Source organism: Phascolarctos cinereus, unplaced genomic scaffold, assembly GCF_003287225.1.
Source record: "Phascolarctos cinereus isolate Bilbo 61053 unplaced genomic scaffold, phaCin_HiC Scaffold_5;HRSCAF=322, whole genome shotgun sequence".
Taxonomy (NCBI): domain Eukaryota; kingdom Metazoa; phylum Chordata; class Mammalia; order Diprotodontia; family Phascolarctidae; genus Phascolarctos; species Phascolarctos cinereus.
The window spans coordinates 16866997-16885786 of NW_027555958.1; the positions used below are offsets into that span (position 1 = coordinate 16866997).

At 42.0% G+C, this 18790-nt stretch overlaps 1 protein-coding gene across 1 annotated transcript in view; it reads left to right on the top strand.

Annotated features, from left to right (window-relative positions):
- The window catches only part of ANKMY1 (ankyrin repeat and MYND domain containing 1), a 149803-nt gene that overhangs the window by 61906 nt on the left and 69107 nt on the right, over positions 1 to 18790 (top strand). The window contains 2 exon segments of the mRNA XM_078154702.1: positions 1907 to 2376; positions 14244 to 14415. Of these exon segments, the coding sequence (XP_078010828.1) occupies positions 1907 to 2376; positions 14244 to 14415 (642 nt within the window).

Sequence of the window (18790 nt, forward strand, 5' to 3'; positions counted from 1 at the left end):
CCATCTAGCCCCTTGCCCTAATTTTATTTTATTTTTGTTTGGTTTTGGCAATTGGGGTTAAGTGACTTGCCCAGGGTCACACAGCTAGCAGGTGTCAAGTGTTTGGTCTGAGGCCGGGTTTTCTTGCCCTAATTTTAAAGATGAGTAACTGAGGGCCAGGGAGGTAAGGGGACAGACCTCAAGGCCACCTAGGCCAGTGTTCCCACCGAGGCCCAGCAAGCTGAAGTTAGACTCCTAAGATCAGAGACCAGGAGCCTCAGGAGACCTCTGAGGCCATAGGGTCCGGTGTTCCCATTTTACAGATGAAGGAGTTGAGGCCCAGAGGGAGAACAGCCAGCAGTGTCCATGGGGAGGGGCAGAGCCCCTCAGAGTGCTTCGAGACCCCTCCCCCAAGACTGATGCCATGTTAATATATAAATAGACTCGCTAAGTTATGGGAATGCATGAGAAAAAATGCGTGAGAGTGTTTGAATACCAAAGGTGATTTTTTGTTTTATAGCTAGTGGTACATTTGTCCCTTCTTTTCATTTCAAAGGAAAACATTTTTCCTTGGCAAAAGGATTTTTAATATATGCAAATGAACTTTTTTCCCCCCACTTACTGTCCTGGAATACAAGAAAAAGTAACTTTTATTAAAATACCCAGAAAAAGAGGAAATGGGCTTTAAAAGTAGCAAGAAACATTTAGGGGGTGGCTATAAAAATACTTTAAGGGTATTTTCACTAGAATGGTTTATTGATGAGATCTTTGGAGTGAGCTTTGCTGGGAGCCCTAGTAAACATAGGCTAAGAGCCTAAGAACCAGACTAGGGACCTTGAAGGCCCAGCCCCCTGATTTTCCAGATGGGGACATTGAGGCCTGGAGAGATTAAGTGACTTAAGGGTGTCAGACCTGGGGCTACAAGGAGCCCCAGTGGCCATCACTACTTAGCTAGAGAGGGAAGTCATTTAAGGATGTTAAGTTAGGAGCATAAGTCCAAAGATGGAAGGGAACTCACAGGGCCCTTCATTTTATGTGGGCGAAAAAGGAGGCCAAGACAGCAGATAGGACGTGCCCGAGGCCATGGAGGTAGTGAGTCAGTAGTTAGTCAATTTAGTCAATAAACATTTAGTATGTTAAGTGCTAGGGATGCAAAGAAAGGCAAAAATTGGCCTTTGGGAGCTTATATTGCATTGGAGAAGAAACCTCGGAAATAATTGGGTGTGTACAAGCTGCCTACCAATTAGATAGAGGTAACATTGATGGGAAAGGCCTCCTGTAGATGGTAGGGATTTGAGCTGAGCCTTGAAGAAAGCCAGATGAGGAGGGCTGGAGCATCCAGCCCTGGTGGATAGAGAGGCGCCAAGACAGGAGATTTGGTGTGCTGGGTATAGAGAAGTAGCTAATAAGCCAGAGTATCTGGCTGTCAGTGTGCATAGAATCAGGAGGAGAATGTGGGAAGCAGAACTGGCAGGAAGGGGCCAGGCTGGGAAGGGCTTTAAATGTCAAGGACAGGATTTTTAATATTTGATCATAGAGGTAATGGGCTTAGGGTTAGTGAAGCTCCCTGAGCTTGGGGATGACATAGTAACCTTATTTTTGAGAAAAATTAACTTGGCAGCTGCATCAGAGGTGAGATGACAAGGCCCTCATTGAGTTGAAATGGTTTCAGTGCATTGTTAAAAACAGGAAGGAGGAATGTTCTGCTAAGATTATTCTGTTCTTGAAATTCTCTTAAAATTGTGCTTTACTTTGGGTTTAACTGATAATAAGATGCAGACATAAAACTGCCAAATGGTCTCCCCCAAATCAAATTTCATATGATGCTTTGAAAGACTCTTTATGTCCATAAGATAACTTAATAAATTTCCACCTATTTTTTTCCTTACCTTATAGTCAGTGTTCCTTTTTGAACATTTTTAAATAGGGACTACCTTCGAGACTTATTCCATCTGCTGCTCTGTCTGAAGTGAAATCACCTGGCCCAAATCTGGAAACAGCTTCTCAATGCTCCACTGCGTTAGAAGTAAAGAAACCTTTGGAAAACGTGGCCAGTAATATGGACAAAGTTGCTTCTTCAATCTTTAAAGAGCATGCTGAGTTGAAGCAGACTATTCATAAGGATGATGAATTGGGGATGGCCTCACTTGAAAAATCATGTCCCAGAGCATCCACCAGGATGCCTGAGGAGATATGGATGAATTTTGATAGGTCCACGCAACTGAGTGCCACGACCAATTTTGAATCGAACATTGGTGTCCACAGCTATCCCATAGAGATCTCCCAGGACATTATGGAGAAGATGGCCGATGCCCACACCATGATGAGAGTTGCTTCCTTTGAAAGTGAAGACACAGATCCAGGAACTGTGAGGAAAATGGCACTGTCTGTGATAGAGTAAGTTGTAGGCAGTTGGCTTAGTGAAGGAAAGGTAGCACTTTTGATGAACCCTAAAGTCATAGGACTATATTGAGATCCTAGGTATCAGGGCTTTCAGAAACTTGTAGATGCTTGTGAACACCATGGAAATTGATTATGTCACTGTGTGCTTTGTGGGTTTTTGCATAACTTGGGTTTGCTTTTTGTACAAAGCTGGATTTCTGTAACCCGGAACCTGGAGTGGGCAGCATAAAAATAGTGGATTGACTACTAGACCAGGAGGCAGGAAATCTTGGATTCACATTCTGCCTCAGAGGCTTGCAAGTTGTATGACCTTGGGCAATCACTTCACCTCTCTGGGCCTCAGTTTCCTCAACTGGAAATTAGGAGTTTGGACCGGGTGGCCTCTGAGGTCCTGCCCAACTCTGAATCTGTGGTTCTATGATTTGCAGATGACACTAAGATAGAGGCACTGGGTCCGAATCCTCATTTGGGCTTTTTAGGAGCTGGGTGCCCTTGAGGGGGTCACATAAATTCTTTGATCCTTGGTTTTCTTTCTTGCCAAATGGGGCTGGTAATCCTCCCACACCTTACCTCACAAAGTGCTTTGGAGAAGGTTGCTTTGTAAACTTGGAAACTCAATGGAAATGTGATTTATTGCCTTGGCCACTTAGCAGTCGTCTGGCAGAGGGCCCAAGGATAATGTTACAGCAAGGCCACAGTGAATTACAAACACCTGAATGACTCACTGTTGGGAGAATTATGGATTTGGGTATCTTGTTTTATGGTGGACGTAGGAAAGATGAGAAAACATCTGGACTGGCACAGGGAAGGAGAGTCTGCTCTATGATAGATTACTATCAACAAGTCACTCAGTGACTGCGTGCTGGCTGCTGATTTCCCCCCTTCCCCCCACTTTATCCTTTTAAACATTAAATCCTTTGCCCCTACATGGGAGTATAGCCCATTCCTTATTTTATGAAGCAAGGTGTTTTCTCCTCTGATAAGCATTTAAAATATTCTTTCCTAATAATTTGTGAGATGAAAACAGGGTAAGAACTCCAAATATTGTTATTTGTTGGACTCTTTTCATCCCCAAGTCCTGCAGGCCCCTTTAGTCATCAGAGATTCAAGATTGTGTGCAGATTTTCAAAAGCTTAGGGCATTCCATGTCTTTGTGGCAATAATGGTGGTGTTTGCTGCTACATATTCAAGACATGAGAGAGAATTGTGTATGCTTGTGTTCCTCTTACTATATTTTTTATTGAGCAGGCATAACATATTTATCTCCACAAAGAAGAACCAAGGAAATGATTGTCCGTAAAACCACCATCATTATCATTATTGTTGTTGTTTTAGTCATTTTCAGTTGTGTCCAAGTCTTCGTGACCCCATTTGGGGTTTTCTTGGCAAAGATGCTACAGCGGTTTGCAATTTCCTTCTCCAGCTCATTTTCTAGATGAGGAAATGGAGGCAAACAGGGTGAAGTGACTTGCCCAGGGTCACACCGGTAGGAAGTGTCTGAGGCCAGATTTGAACTCAAGAATCAGGCGTGGCACTCTGTCCACTATGCCCTAGTTGCCCCCATCATTATTTACCACTAGCCAAGTAAATCATGCACTAACTTTAACAAGGTCCTAATAAGATAATTTCATTTGTTGATGGGCCAACTTTCGAATGTCCTTTATTTTTTTCTTTCTGGGATTTCTTGCTGTTGCCTGGGTGTATGTTGTTTTTGATTCTGCCTTCTTCGCTTTGCCTAACTTCACAAAAACCTTCTCTTTCTTGACATATTTCACTTTTGTCTCCACCCTATGTCTTTTAGGAAGCCTTTTCTGGTCCCCCTAGTGATGGAACCTGCTTCTGCAAAGTCTCTTTCCATCTACTCTGTATGTACCTTTTTATAAGCAGTTGGCTTCCTTGTTAGAATATAAGTTCCTTGAGGGTGGGGACTTTCACCCCTTTTTCTTTGTGTTCTCAGAGGCTAGTGTAGTGGGGCACAAAAGTAAGCACAATTATTGCTTGTTAATTGATTGATTAAATATCCATCTAGTGTAGCTGGTTCAGTCATTCCCCAATCAGCATAGTCATGAGTTATTTCTAGTTTTTGGCCCTTATGAATATTTTTGCACAGATAGTCCTTTTCCCCTTGCCTTAAAGAGGTGACAGTCCCACTGGATACTGCTTAGGAGGTCTAGAGGTTTAGGGATACTGGAACCCCGAAATCACACATAGGTCCTGCCCGAAAGAATTCGACCCAAATCTTCTTTCAGCCAGAGACAAAGTTTTTTTTTTGCTAGAAATAAACCATACGGGCCAGACTCTTAAGGAATCAGAACATCAGTGACACCCATAAGGACGAGCGGGCACGAGTTGGGGGCCAGGGTGAATCTTATGTATGCTCAAATAATTTTGAGTGTCCAGAGGAGGGGCTGGGAGAAAGATCTTGAAGCTGGATGAGTTTAGGGAGAATTTGATTGGAATGTCTGGGAGGTTGAATTAGACAGTGGGAATAGATAATGAAGGGAACTGGAAGGAAGAGGTTTGAATGGGGTCTGGATAAGATCAAAGGTGGGAAATATTTTCATTAGGTTTTCGAAGGGAGATGGGGAGATAAGGAAAGGCCATTGAGTGGAGTGTGGCCTCAGGTAACCGTTTGAGACCAGAGTGAGGTCAGAGACAATTTAAGGGTTTTCTGGGGCCATAGACAAATGGGACCCAAATTCTTTTGGGGGCAAGGGGCAAAGGTCTCAGCTTGGGCCCATACCCCATCACTGCCATGGTCAGACTCCACTTGGGGTCTCGTGTTATCTTCTAAAGGACATTGAGAAATTGGAGAACATCCAGAGGATGGCATCGAATATGGGGGAAGGGCCCCCAGTTCATGTCATGGGAGGACTGAGCACGTTTCACTGGAGAAGATTCAGAGAAGGTGGAGGTGGATATGTTGTGGTTGTTGCTTGGCCTTCAGTGACATCAGGAAGGGGATGTGTTGACTTGCAAATGAATCGGATAGAAGTGAGGCAGGGCTGTGCAAAGTCACCAGTCTCACTTTCTCCTCCAGAGCCTTCTGGGTCCAGTGACAAGATATAGATCAGGATGACTGGAGATGGCCCAAGATGCAGAGTGAGACCTTGGCCTTTTTAAGCTCAGGTCTTTCCCAGGTCTCAGTTTGTCTGAGGCAAGGCTCAGTGATTAAGTCTAGGTAAGAAATGAGGCAAAAGATAGCCTCTTAAAAAAAAAATCAGTCTGGGATGGGAAGACCCTCAGGGTTTCTGGCCAGAACAGAAACAATTGCTATTTACACTCATTCTGAGCCATCAAAACCCAAACTGTAACCCAGGGAGGCTTGGGCTGAGACCTATTGTTAGCCAAACAGCGACAGCCAGAGTGATTTAGGTTTAAAGGCATACTCAAGTATCTCCATTTGAATCCCAAAGGACCTTACCAAAGCCAGGTTTTTCTAGAGCTCTGTAAATGGGTGATTCCCCACACGGAAAGCGGAAAGAGGAAGGAAGGAAGGAGTGAGTTTTGTCTAACTGGATATGATAGCCTTCTTCAACATATTTGAGCAGTTGTCTTGTGGGGAAGGAATTAGACATGTTCTGTTTGGCCCCAGAGTTAAGAACTCAGAGAAGGTGATTGGGAATGGCAAAGAGGCACATTTGGGCTTGATGTCAGAAAATATTTCCCCACCATAGAGCTGTCCCAGAGTGGAATGTGCTGCTTTGGGAGGGAGCAGTCTTCCCCCTCACTGGAATCTTGAAGCAAACACTACTTCCCAGCTCTGTGGCAGAAAGGTCTATTTTGTGAGCATAGATTGGACTGAATGGGTGCTGAAGTCTGTTCCAAGACAGAAATTCTGTGATTCTGTGATATTTGAAGGCTACCATCACAACCATATCATACCTTATCTTGAGGCTTTTGCTTCTCTGTTGTCAAAGTTATCTATAATATATTTGGGTAGCAGTGTTGCTTCTATTTTTAATTCCATTGCTCTTCACCCAAGCCCACTCTACCTCTCTTCCTCCCTCTGGTCTTTCCTGACATAAGTATGTCTTTTTTTATTTAATATTTTAATTTTTCCCTAATTACATGTAAAAACAATTTTTAACATTTGTTTTTAAAATTTTGAGTTCCAAATTCTCTCCCTTCCTCCTTCTCCACCCCCCTCACTGAGAGGGCAAGGAATTTGATATAGGTTATGAGAGTTAGAAGGGCTTATGTCTCCACAGGTAGAATAATGCGGAGATTTAAAGAACAACAGCTCCAGGATGTAGTACACTGCAGGTGGGCTCGGCCGAGCCAATAAAAAGTAAGCTGATGGTTCCATGAAGACCCCAAAATCAAGAGAAGGGTCGAGCCATCTCAGACCAGTTAGGGTCAACCTGAGGACACCTGAAAATGGTAGTGCGCCTGCTTAATGAACTTCATTACTATTATCTGACACACCCCGCATAAAATTAGAGCCTCATTAACAAGTTTTGGGACGTATGACCAAGGGAGGGGGAACATACTTGAGCCTATCAAGGGGAAACATGTAAGGAAAGGTGTAACCTGGGAAGGGATGGACCAATCCCGGCCTGGGAGGTTTCCTGCCGAATTCAACTGCATAAAAGCACACTTGCCCTTGCACTTAGGGCCCACCCCTCCTGAAGAGGGGTGGAACCCACTTCTGGCCAGAAATGTCTAAATCCTCTGGACTTTCTCTGTAATAAATTTTCTTGATACTAAATTTTTGGTGTCAAGCCTATTTCCAACAGGTTATACGTGTTCAGTCACGCAAAACATATTTTCAGATTAGTCATGTTGTAAAAGAAAACATAAGCCAAAAAAACCCCCAAGAAAAATAAAGTTAAAAAAGTATGCTTCAATTTGTATTTAGACTCCATCAGTTGTTTTTCTGGGGATGGATAGCATTTTTCATAAGTTCTTCAGAGTTGTCTTAAATCATTGTGTTGCTGAGAATAGCTAAGTCATTCATAGCTGATTATTATACAATATTGCTGTTAAGTCATACAGTGTTCTTCTAGTTCTGTGTAAACATTCAGGTAAATATTGCTAGTTCCTTCTGAAGAACTGTGTATGGTATATTCTCCAGTATTCTCACAGTCATGGTCTCTCTTCTAGGCAAGCTAAGACTTGTCGGTTCAGTGTGTGGCCTTTCTTTCCCAAAATGGCAGGCGAGGACTCAACACCATCCTCCAACATTGGCCTGAGCAGGAGAGAGTCAAGAGGGACTCTTATCTTGCTCATTCAGGGATGCTTCTCCTAAGCAGCCTGACCTAGTGTTATAAAGAAGACCCCAGACTCAGTTCTGAAGACTGATGTCTCAAAGATGTTTTGTTAAAGAGGTTGAAGTGTGTCCTTTCGATTCTGGTGAGAATCAGGCGCACCTCCTTGAAAGTAGAGAAATGCACGTGTAAAAGAAGTCAGAGCAAGCTTTATAGGTAGTAATTGCCTAACTCCTCCCTTCTGGAGCAGGATTAGTCCTAATCCTTCTGGGTTACAATCTTCCTTGTATGCCCCATCCCTAACATACATTATGTGCCTAGAATTGTGCTGATTTCTTATCTACTTATGTGGAAACTTAACTCTTTCATTTCTCACACCTAGCGTTAGGGTTTTTTGTTTGTTTACAGATCCTACTGTTCTCTTGTGTTGAGCCTCCAATCTGTGAAAATCCCCAAATTGTACACACAAGAACTGCTGTTTGACCTCCTTTTCTCCATCTAGTACTTGTGAAGTTTCTTTTTTTTTTTAATTTCTTTTTTGGACCCAAGTGTAGAATTTAAATTTATCCTTGTTAATAACATTTTCTTTGGATCAGTCCATGATTGATTCTTTCGGATCACAACTTTGCCACCTGAGCCATTATCTGTTCCATCCTTTTGGTGGTTTGCAAAGTTTCGAAGTATACTATCTATCTTTTTATCCCAGTAATGGATTAAAATATGGAACTGAACAGGGTCAAAGTTGGGTCCTTAGGACCCTAGTACAGCTATTTCTTGCCATTCATCAGATCATAGATCTACATCTAGAAGAAATTTCAGAGGTCATGTAGTCCAGTGACTTCATTTATTTGGCTACTAGGTGGCTCAGTAGACACTGGACCTGTAGTTGGGAAAATCTGAGTTCAAATCTGGCCATGGGCACACACCCACTGTATGACTCTGGACAAGTCACTTATCCTCTGCCTCAGTTTCCTCATCTGTAAAACAGAATAATAGCACCTACCTCCAAGGGTTGATGGGATCAAATGAAATACTCGTAAAGCACTTTGCACACCTTAGAATACAATGTAAGTGCTGACTATTATTATTCTTATTTATGGGTGAGGAAACGGAGGCCCAGGGACTTGTTAAAGTCATCAGGGTGCAGTAGGTGTGTCCAAGTTGGGACTGGAAGCCAAGATGCTCCAATTCCAACTCTTAGTGCCCTTTCCACTCTACCACACTATCATCGTTTATCGTAGTCTACAGTGTTGCCTTTCCAAACTCGTTCTGATCAGCTAATTAATGACTTCCCTCTGCATCCAGGCATTCAAGCAGCTCTGCACCTATCCAGATGTCCTGTCACATATCCTATTGTTCTTTGCTCTGTTCAAAATTAAAAGCAGGGGTGTGACTGGAATGTTCTGCGGCAGCCTGTGTCTACAGTCTATAGCGTTTCTCTGGCCAATGAGTCTGTTCCTGCTTTCAGAAGAGGAAATGAAGGTTCTCTGGTAGGACTGGCTGTTGATGAAACCATGCTGACTTTGACTAATCCTTGCTTCTCTTTCTGAAGGCTCACACGCTATTCCTTTTGTAGCGTTTTCTAGAATTTGGCAGGAATGGAAGTTGAGTGCATTGGTTTGATAGCTTACAGATTTCTCCTCTCTTTTAAAAAAAATTATGAGAACATTTGTCCTTTCTTGTTCTCTAAGCGCTTTCAAAGATCACTGACCACTGGGTCAGCACTCAGATCTGTAAGTTCTTTCAGCATTGAAAGATGTCGTTTGTCTAGGTCTGGTGCTTTGACTGCATTGATGGTAATTAGAAGTTGACTGATTATCTTTTCACTTATCTTGTGTGTCTGGTTGCTGCTAGCCATTTTTATTCCCGCTTTCCCACTTCAAAGATTAATCTCCTCACATGAGAAAAGAAAAGGAAAATAAGCTTACATTTTTAAAAATCCTATTTTATTTTATTTTTGGTTCTAAATTCTCTTTCATCCTTCTCATCTTCCCTGAGTCGTTGAGAAGCAAGGAAAACAAAACCTATTACAAATACGTATAGTCAAGGAAAACAAATTTCCATATTAGTTATGTTAAAAAAAAAAAAAGAAAGGGAAAAATGGTTCAGTCTGCACTTTGCATCTATCAGTTTTCTGCCTGAAGGTGGATAGCATGTTTTTTCAAGAGTTCTTTGGAATTGTGGTTGGTCATTGTGTTGATCTTAGTAACTAAGTCTTTCAAAGTTGATTTTTAAAAAAACAATATTGCTATTACTGTATAAATTGCTCTGCTGGTTAGACTCACACTTTGCATCAGTTCACACAAATCTTTCAAAGTTTCTCTGACATCCTGACCGTCATCATTTCTTACAGCCCTGTAGTATTCCTTCACAGCCATACACCATAACTTGTTCAGCCATTCTTCAGTTGATGGGCATCCCCTCAGTTTCCAGTTCTTCACTATAAATGTTTTTGTACAAATAGGTCCTTTTCCTCTTTGAACTCTTTAGGACATAGACCCAGTAATAGTATCACTGGATCTAAAGAGGCACACAGTTTAATAGCTTTGGGGGTGTAGTTCCAAACTGCTTTCCCTGACGGTTGGAGTAGCTCTACCAATGGTGCTCCTCTATGGGCCAGGCATACTGAATTACTTGCTGTACCTCACATGGGACACTGTCGCTCCCATTTACGTGCCTTTTGGCTGTTCCCCATGTCTGGAATTCTCTCCCTCCTCACCTCAACTTCTTAGAATGCTTGGCTTCCTTCAGTATTTAGCCCATGTGCTACCTTCCTTTTCTAACCATCCCAGCTCTTAATGCCTTCCACCTTAAAGCTAACTTATATCTACTTTGTATATATCTCATTTACAATTATAGATGTAAATGTCATCCCCTTCACTAGACTGTAAGTTTCTGGAGGGCAGACCTTGTTTTTGCTTTTTCTTTGTATCCCTAATGCTTAACACAGTGTCTGGCATCTAGTAAGCATCTAATAAATGCTTGTTTATTGATTGATGGTTTAATAAAGGCACACATTCGCACACACAAACATTTTCCTTGTCTTTTGGCATTAACTCATCTGCAGCCTCAGCTCATTCTTAGCTATACACTCTTGATATATTTCTAATGGGATCTTACTAATGAATTAATCTTCAGTTACTTTCCCCAGTTTTCATCTTCTGTTATGTTCCTTTTAAAGATCTAAGCTTATTGATGAGTTCCCTGTGCATTTACATCAATCTCTTTAGGCAGCTCCTCTTTTTCCTTCTTACCAGAATAATTTCTGCTTGTGTCTTCAAAATTTCATTCCCAAGAAATTTCCATCCTTTTGGGATTGACTTCCCCTGCAAAATATAGCTGCAGGATTCTAGTCAATTTTCCTTTGAAGTCTTTGAAATCTTCTTTCCTCAAATAAAGTACATGTCAGATCATCCTTGGCGTTCCTCCCCTTTTCTGTTATGGGCTGTATGGGGTCAGTTGCCTCTGATCCTGCCATTTATACTTCAAGAAAAAAATCCTTTCTTGTTGGTCAGGATCAGGATCAGGATCAGGTCCAGATTAAAAGTTTCCCTTGTCCCTTCTTCCATCATTTGAAGATGAAATTATCACTAAGGTAAGTCACAAATTTAACAGCTGGCCTGGACATACTAATAAAACAACTGCTTTGTGAGAGGTCTTAAAGTCTGGAAGTGCAAGTATAGCTGCTTTCTTTAGATAAGCAAAAGTTTTAGGCTACTGAAGTAACGAAAAAGAAGTAAACAGAATCAGACCAAAGAATACTCTGATCAACTCTAAATCTGAAGGAGAATGAATTTCTCTCTTAATGAGAGTGTTTTCTGATGCTTTGGAAATGAAATAAAGAGATACTAGTTCCAATTTTATGCTCTGTTATAATGGGCATCTAGGACCAGGCACTTCTCTGTCAACTTCAGTTTTTTTTTTTTAATTTTCCCTGATAATAGTGGGATAAGACTTTAAAAAAAATTCGGATTCTTTATTACAAGAAATAGCTAGTTAGAAATAGAAATCTACTAGCAAATTTTAAAAAATCACTTGTCTATTTTCTTTTTTTAAATTAATTTTTATTGATATTTTGGATTTTATGTCACCTACATTTCTCTATGTATCTTTCCTCTTCCCACTCTCAGAGAGTCATCCCTGAAAACAAGGAATAAAAAAGAAAAAACAAATTATTTAGCAAAACTAACATAAGTGACTGACATTTCATACAGCATTCCACAGCCATAGTTCTCCCCCTTGCCAAAAAAGTAAGGAGAGATGTCTTCTCCTATCTTTTCTTTGGGACCACTGTTGGTCATTATAACTTTACAGCATTCTTTTTTTTTTATTGTTTTGCTGTTATTTCCATTTATATGTTGTAGTCCTGGTTATATATTGTTTTCCTGATTGTGCCTTCTTCTCAAACTTTTCTATATTTGGTATGTCCATCATTTTTTGCAGCATAGTAACATTCTGTTACTACATTTATGTTCCAGGGTTTTATTTCTTGCTCTCCACACAAAATATTCCCATCTCCTGTACCTTTGTACAGGCTATTTCCCATAGCTGGAATGAACTCCCTCTACTGAGAATATCTACTTTCCATCAATGCTCAGCTCAAAAACCATTCCCTACATGAAGCCTTTCCTGATCCCTCCAGCTGTTAGTGTTTCCCCTTCAAATTACCTTGTATTTATTTTAAACATTTGTACAAAATTTATAAATGTATTATTTATACATGTATATTGTACCTTTCTATAGAATGTAAGCCTGTTGAGAAAGTGCAGTTTCATTTGTCTTTATATCCCCATTCCCACCACAGTGCCTTGTAGGTAGCAAATCAATAAAGACTTAATTGATTAATCCATTCTCTAATGTTTTTCTTTTAATAGGATAATTCATACCGTTTAATTTTATTGTTATGTGTAATACATTTGTTTTTGTAAGAACACTGTCATAATCTTTCATATATATATATTTCAACTGTTAAAGGTAGTAAATAAAACAGTATATTTCTATTATATTTTTCTGAGATCTGATTAACTTCTACTTATAGGTTAAGCTTTTTTGGGGGGATTATTGGTTACTTTCTTCCTTCCTCTTTTAAAAATTTTTATTGTTTCTTGCCTGTGTAAAGGCCTTTTAAAATGTTAATATGGATTTTTTTTAGTATTGTTTATCCTTTTGTGTTAATAACTGATAGATATTTTTGTCTCAAACTCTCATCTGATTGATGTTATTACAAATAAAAAAAGATTATTTTCTCATATATCTTCATGTTAAATTTCAATCTAAGTAGATACAGACTTAACATACCTTATTACTTTTGTTAATTATTCGGTCAGCTTTAGATTTCCTCTCCTATATGGCTCATAGTTATCTCTCTAGTTGGGAATTTTTGTTTATTTTTTTTCTGGTATTATTTGTCTTAGAAACAAATTATTTGCTTTACAAATAATGTGTTCATGTTTGGAAGCTATGTCATTTTGGGATACAGACCTTTTTTTTAAATTTAAGACTTACATATTTTTATCAATATTTTATATTTTTTTCTTTGCTTTTGAAAAAATCCCATGGTACTCTAATTGGAATTTCTTTAAATGTGACTTCTTTTTGAATTTTCAGTGTGCTTGGAGAATTTTTCTTTGTCATGATTCCGTGGTTTTATGACTATATGGACCTAGGTGAAATATGGTTAGGACTTCTTTCTGGTCTCTTGTACATTTACTTTACTGGCACAGTGTTGCCTGACTGAAAATTTTCTCTGATGAAGTCATCTGATGCAGTGCCTAATTTTTTTTCTTTTCCTCTGTCCCCTGGGATCCCAATTAATGTAACATTTGTACTTCTTGCTTTGTTTTCAAATACATTATTTTGTTCTGTATATTCATTAGTTGACGTTTCAGTTCTGTTACTTCCTGGGCTTATCCTTCTGGATTGATTTTTGCTTGACTTCATTTATTTTGCCCTGTGTAATTCATTGAGATCTTTGGTCCTTGGATATAATTTTGCAGTTTCCCTAATTGTTCCTTTTCCTGTGTGTGTGTGTGTTTAAACTGCATTAGAGGCTTCCTTTAATATGATCTTCATCCAATTTGATTTTCATTTGGTACCTTTCCCACCCTGTCAACTTCTTGTTTTTTGAATTGCATTTTTAAAATTAAATTACTACTTTTGTTTTTTTTGTTTTCTGTTGACAAGTCACTTAATCTCTTAGTGCTTTAGGCAATTGTCTCAGAGTAGAAGTTTCAGAGATGGTGCTGACATGCATTAGTAGAGGGAATTTCCTCATGCAGGAGTTTCTTATACCAATTAAATCACAAATCCAGTCTTTGTCTCCTTGTATTAGGGGTGGGAATCACATTTCCTGTGATTTGGCTGATGGCAGAAGAAGTAAAGCAAAGCATTCCTTCAGTTTTTGAGGGAAGCAGAAAAGGGAAGTGGTTTTTTTTTTTTTGTGGGTTGGGAGGGATGGGACCAGGTGAGGCTCATAGCAGCGGATGGTAGAGGGATGGTGGTGGTGGTAGAATTCAGTGTCCTTGCAGGTCATGAGTTTGGGAGCCCCCCATGTTATTTTCCTTTTTTGAGGGATAATTGTTTAGGAAGATAATTTTGCAGTTTGCCCTTAGCCATTGTGACTAACTGTGACTTTTATCACGTTGATTTCAGACACAAATTCAGATGGTCGACGATCCAGTTACTGCTGCAGCGAGGGGCAGACCCCAACTATTGCCAAGTGCCTATGCATGTTCTTTTCTTTCCCGTTAGAGCTGCAGATGTGGCTGGAGTTCAGCTCCTCCTGGAGCATGGCGCAAGGACTGATGTCCGCTTCCCATCAAAGGTATTGACCCAGTTTGATGTACAGTGTTCGGCCTTCGGTTTTTGCCTGTATGTTAGTTAGTTCTTCACCCCTCTCTCATGAAGAGGTGGCCCTTCCCCTTGCCAAGGCAAACTCCTTCTGCAGGCACAAGTGATCCCGTTCCATCCCATCTTCTCTGGCAGATTGTCCCCTCTACCATTCTTACTCTCTAATCTTTAATCTCTCCCTGTCTACTGGCAGCTTCCCACAAACATGCCCATGCCTTCCCATCTTTAACAAGGCCTCACCTAATCTAGTGGTTGTCCTGTACCTGCCCTTCCTTCTCTGGCTAAACTCCTTAAGAAAGCTGTCTGTAATCATTGCCTCCATTTCTTTTGCTCATACTCTTGTATAAACCCTCTCTATTCTGGCTTCCAAGCTCATCATTCACCTAAAACTAGTCTCTTCAAAGTTACCAATGAGAGCTCTCTCTCTCTCTCTCTCTCTCTCTCTCTGTCTCTCTCTCTCTCTCCCTACTTCCCTTCCTCCCTCCCTCTGAGGCCAGATTTGAACTCAGGTCTTCCTGACTCCAGGACTGGTGCTCTATCCACTGCACCACCTAGCTGCCTCACCAAATCTTAATCACTAAATCTAATGTCCTTTTCTTAATTCTCATTCTTCTTGACCCTCTGAAGCCTTTGAAAACTCTCTTGGGATACTCTTTTCTGTCTGGGTTTTATTGAAGCTGCTCTCTCTTGGTTCTCTTTCCATTTGTCTGACCCGCCCCTGCTTGGTCTCCTTTGGTTGACCCCTAGCGCTCTGTGCTGGGCCCTCTTCTCTTCTCTCTCTGTCACTTTTTTTATCAGCTCCTTCGAGTCTGATTATCATCTCGATGTAGGTAATTCTCATATTTATCTCTCTAACCTCTTTTCTGACCTCTCACATCATCAGCTCCCTATTGGGCGTGTCTCGTAGACATCTCAAACTCGTCATGCCCATAACAGAACTCGCTTTCCCCAAAGCCATCCGATCTTCTAAACGTCCATCTCACCATTGAGTAATTCTCATATTTATCTCTCTAACCTCTCTTCTGACCTCTCACGTCATCAGCTCCCTATTGGGCGTGTCTCGTAGACATCTCAAACTCGTCATGCCCATAACAGAACTCGCTTTCCCCAAAGCCATCCGATCTTCTAAACGTCCATCTCACCATTGAGTAATTCTCATATTTATCTCTCTAACCTCTCTTCTGACCTCTCACGTCATCAGCTCCCTATTGGGCGTGTCTCGTAGACATCTCAAACTCGTCATGCCCATAACAGAACTCACTTTCCCCAAAGCCATCCGATCTTCTAAACGTCCATCTCACCATTGAGTAATTCTCATATTTATCTCACTAACCTCTCTTCTGACCTCTCACATCATCAGCTCCCTATTGGGCGTGTCTCGTAGACATCTCAAACTCGTCATGCCCATAACAGAACTCGCTTTCCCCAAAGCCATCCGATCTTCTAAATGTCCATCTCACCATTGAGTAATTCTCATATTTATCTCACTAACCTCTCTTCTGACCTCTCACATCATCAGCTCCCTATTGGGCGTGTCTCGTAGACATCTCAAACTCGTCATGCCCATAACAGAACTCGCTTTCCCCAAAGCCATCCGATCTTCTAAACGTCCATCTCACCATTGAGGGCAGACGCCAACCTCCCCGTTATCCAGGCTTGCAACATTAATCATCCTTGACTCTTGATTTGCGCTCGCCCCACAGATCCAGTTTGTTGCCGAATCATATTGTGTCTGCCATTACACCCTTTGTGTACATCCTCTCCTCTCTTTCCAGTCACATAGCCATCCCCCTGGTATGCCACGTCTGGACTATAGCGCAGCCTTCTGGTTGGTCTTCTCGCCATTCCAGCCCATCTTCCACTCAGCTGCCAGAGTGATCTCGCCCTTCTTAATAAACTCCATTGGCTCTCTGTTTGTTGCCAGGATCAATTACAAAATCCTCTTTGGCTTTCAAACCCTTTTGCCACCTGGACCCTTCCTCCCTTTCCGGTCTCCTCAGACCTTATTGCCGTTCTCCACACTCTATGATCCAGAATCACTGGCTTCCGGGCTGCTCCTCCCCCATGACGCTCTGTCTCCCAGGCTGTGCATTTTCTATGTCGGTCCCTCATGCCTGGAATAATCTCCCTCCACACCGCCATCTTGTGGCTCCCTTCAAGACTCCACGAATACCATCTTCTGCAAGAATCTTTCCCAGCTCCTCTTCCCCAGTCCTTGCACCTATAGGGCTTTCCCCTGAGGTCACCTTGCGTCTCTCCTTTATATATCTTGCACGTACACAGTTATTTGCATGTTCGCCGTTCGTCGGATCCCCGACACTTAGCACAGTGCCCGACACATAGTGAGTGTTGAACAGATACACGTTGACTGACCGACTGACCCAGAAGAAGATCCAGCAAAGGATTCCGAGCAAGGGGAGGTCAGACAGGCATGAGGAGAAACAAGAGCTGGCAGCATCGGGGCAGCGATGTGGCGCAGTGGGCAGAGCACCGGGCCTGGAGTCAGGAGGGCCCGAGTTCAAATCTGGTCTCAGACACATAACATGCACTGGCTGGGTGACCCTGGGCAAGTCACTTACCCCCCATTGCCTAGCGAAAACAACGACAAAACCAAAACAGAGATAGCAGCATCTCTAGAGAAAGGAATATCCCAGGAGAAGAGATGAACAGTGGCGGGTGCCACAGAGAGGCCAAGAAAGACGAGGGCTGAGAAACAACCATCAGAGTCAGCAGTGAAGAGATCATGGCTGACTTTGGAGAGGACAGTTTCTGTTGCGTAACGAGGCTGGAATTCAGACTGCAAAGGGCTTGGAAGGTAGTTAGAGGAGAGGAGGTGGAGACACCGATTGTAGATGACTTTCTCAAGGTGTTTATTAGCAAAGGAAGAGAGGAGAGAGAGGTGGTAGTGGGTGAGCATAGCAGGACCCAGTGAGTGCTTTATAAGGATGGGGGAGACCTGGGTGTATTTGTAAGTATATCAGGGAAGGAGCCAGTAGCTGGGGAGAGATCCCAGATTAGAGGGCAAGTGGGGATGTAATGGGGGCAATCTGATGGAGAAGGCGTGATGGAACTTGTATGTGTCTGGGCTGGTCGCTGCGAGGAGAAGGGCTATCTTCTCACGACAGACAGAGATGAAGGAGGAGGTGTTGGTGAAAGGCGTCTGAGTGATATGAGATGGGGAGGAGGGGAAGAGAGGACAGTGAGATTAACAAGTAAAAAAAATCTGCCATTATATGCAGTGTTCCACACCCGTGGACCGTCACCTTTGCAAAGAAGTGGTGGAAGGTGCTTTATCAAGGCCACGCTTGGTTGTTGTGATTTGGAATCATTCTGTTCCAATTACCTGAGAGCATTCTTGATAACAGGGTTTATGTAAATCATAGGGTCCTGGATTTACACTGAAAGGGACATCTCATTTTAGATGAGAAAACAGAACCATAATGGTTAAGTGACTTGCTCTGGGGCCCACAACAAGGAGGTGGCTGAGGTTGGATTTGAACCCAGAGTTTTCCAGTTCCAGGGCCAGCCCTGCGTGGCTGTAATGTATTCCTCTGCTACTCAGATGAACAATGAGAGTTCTGTAGGTTGGAGGCCCCCGTGAAGAGGGCGTTGAATGTCAGGTGAAAGAGATTGGAATTTTGTTCAGGAGGCAATGGGTGTGCCAAAGTGATCTTGCAGGATTCTGAATAGGGGAGTTATGAGCCAAGAGTAATGCTTTGTAGGGCTGGTTGTTTAGGGAGAGAGGCTGAAGGCGAGGAGATGAGTCAGGAGGCTGTGACAGTTGTCTCCTTGCGGAGTGAGAAGGCTCTGAATGAGGGGGTTGGCAGGGGGAAGAGAAGGATGTTTTTGTCTTTAAGGAATAATTTGAAGTTGATTTAAATCCATAAGATCTTAGACTCATAGCTCTGGAGACAGGAAAAGCTCCAGAAACAAACTAGCTCGAACCTTTTGTTTTATAGATGAGGGAAATAAAATTCAGAAAGGTTAAATGATTTGTCAAAGTAGTATTATAGGATAAAAAGGTGGTGCAGTGGACAGAGCCATGGGCCTGGAGTCAGGAAGACTCATCTTAGTGAGTTCAAATCCAGCCTCAGACACTTGATAGTTGTGTGACCCTGGGCAAGTCACTTCACCCTGCTTGCCTCACTTTCCTCATCTGTAAAATGACCTGGAGAAGAAAATGGCAAGCCACTCCAGTATCTCTGCCAAAAAGACCCCAAATGGGGTCACAAAGAGTCAGAATGAAACAACTGAACGACAAGCCGGCTAGTTCAACCCTTCCGTTTTACAGAGGAGGAAACTGAGACACAGACATGTTAAGTAACTTAGGATTATCGATGTAAAGCTAG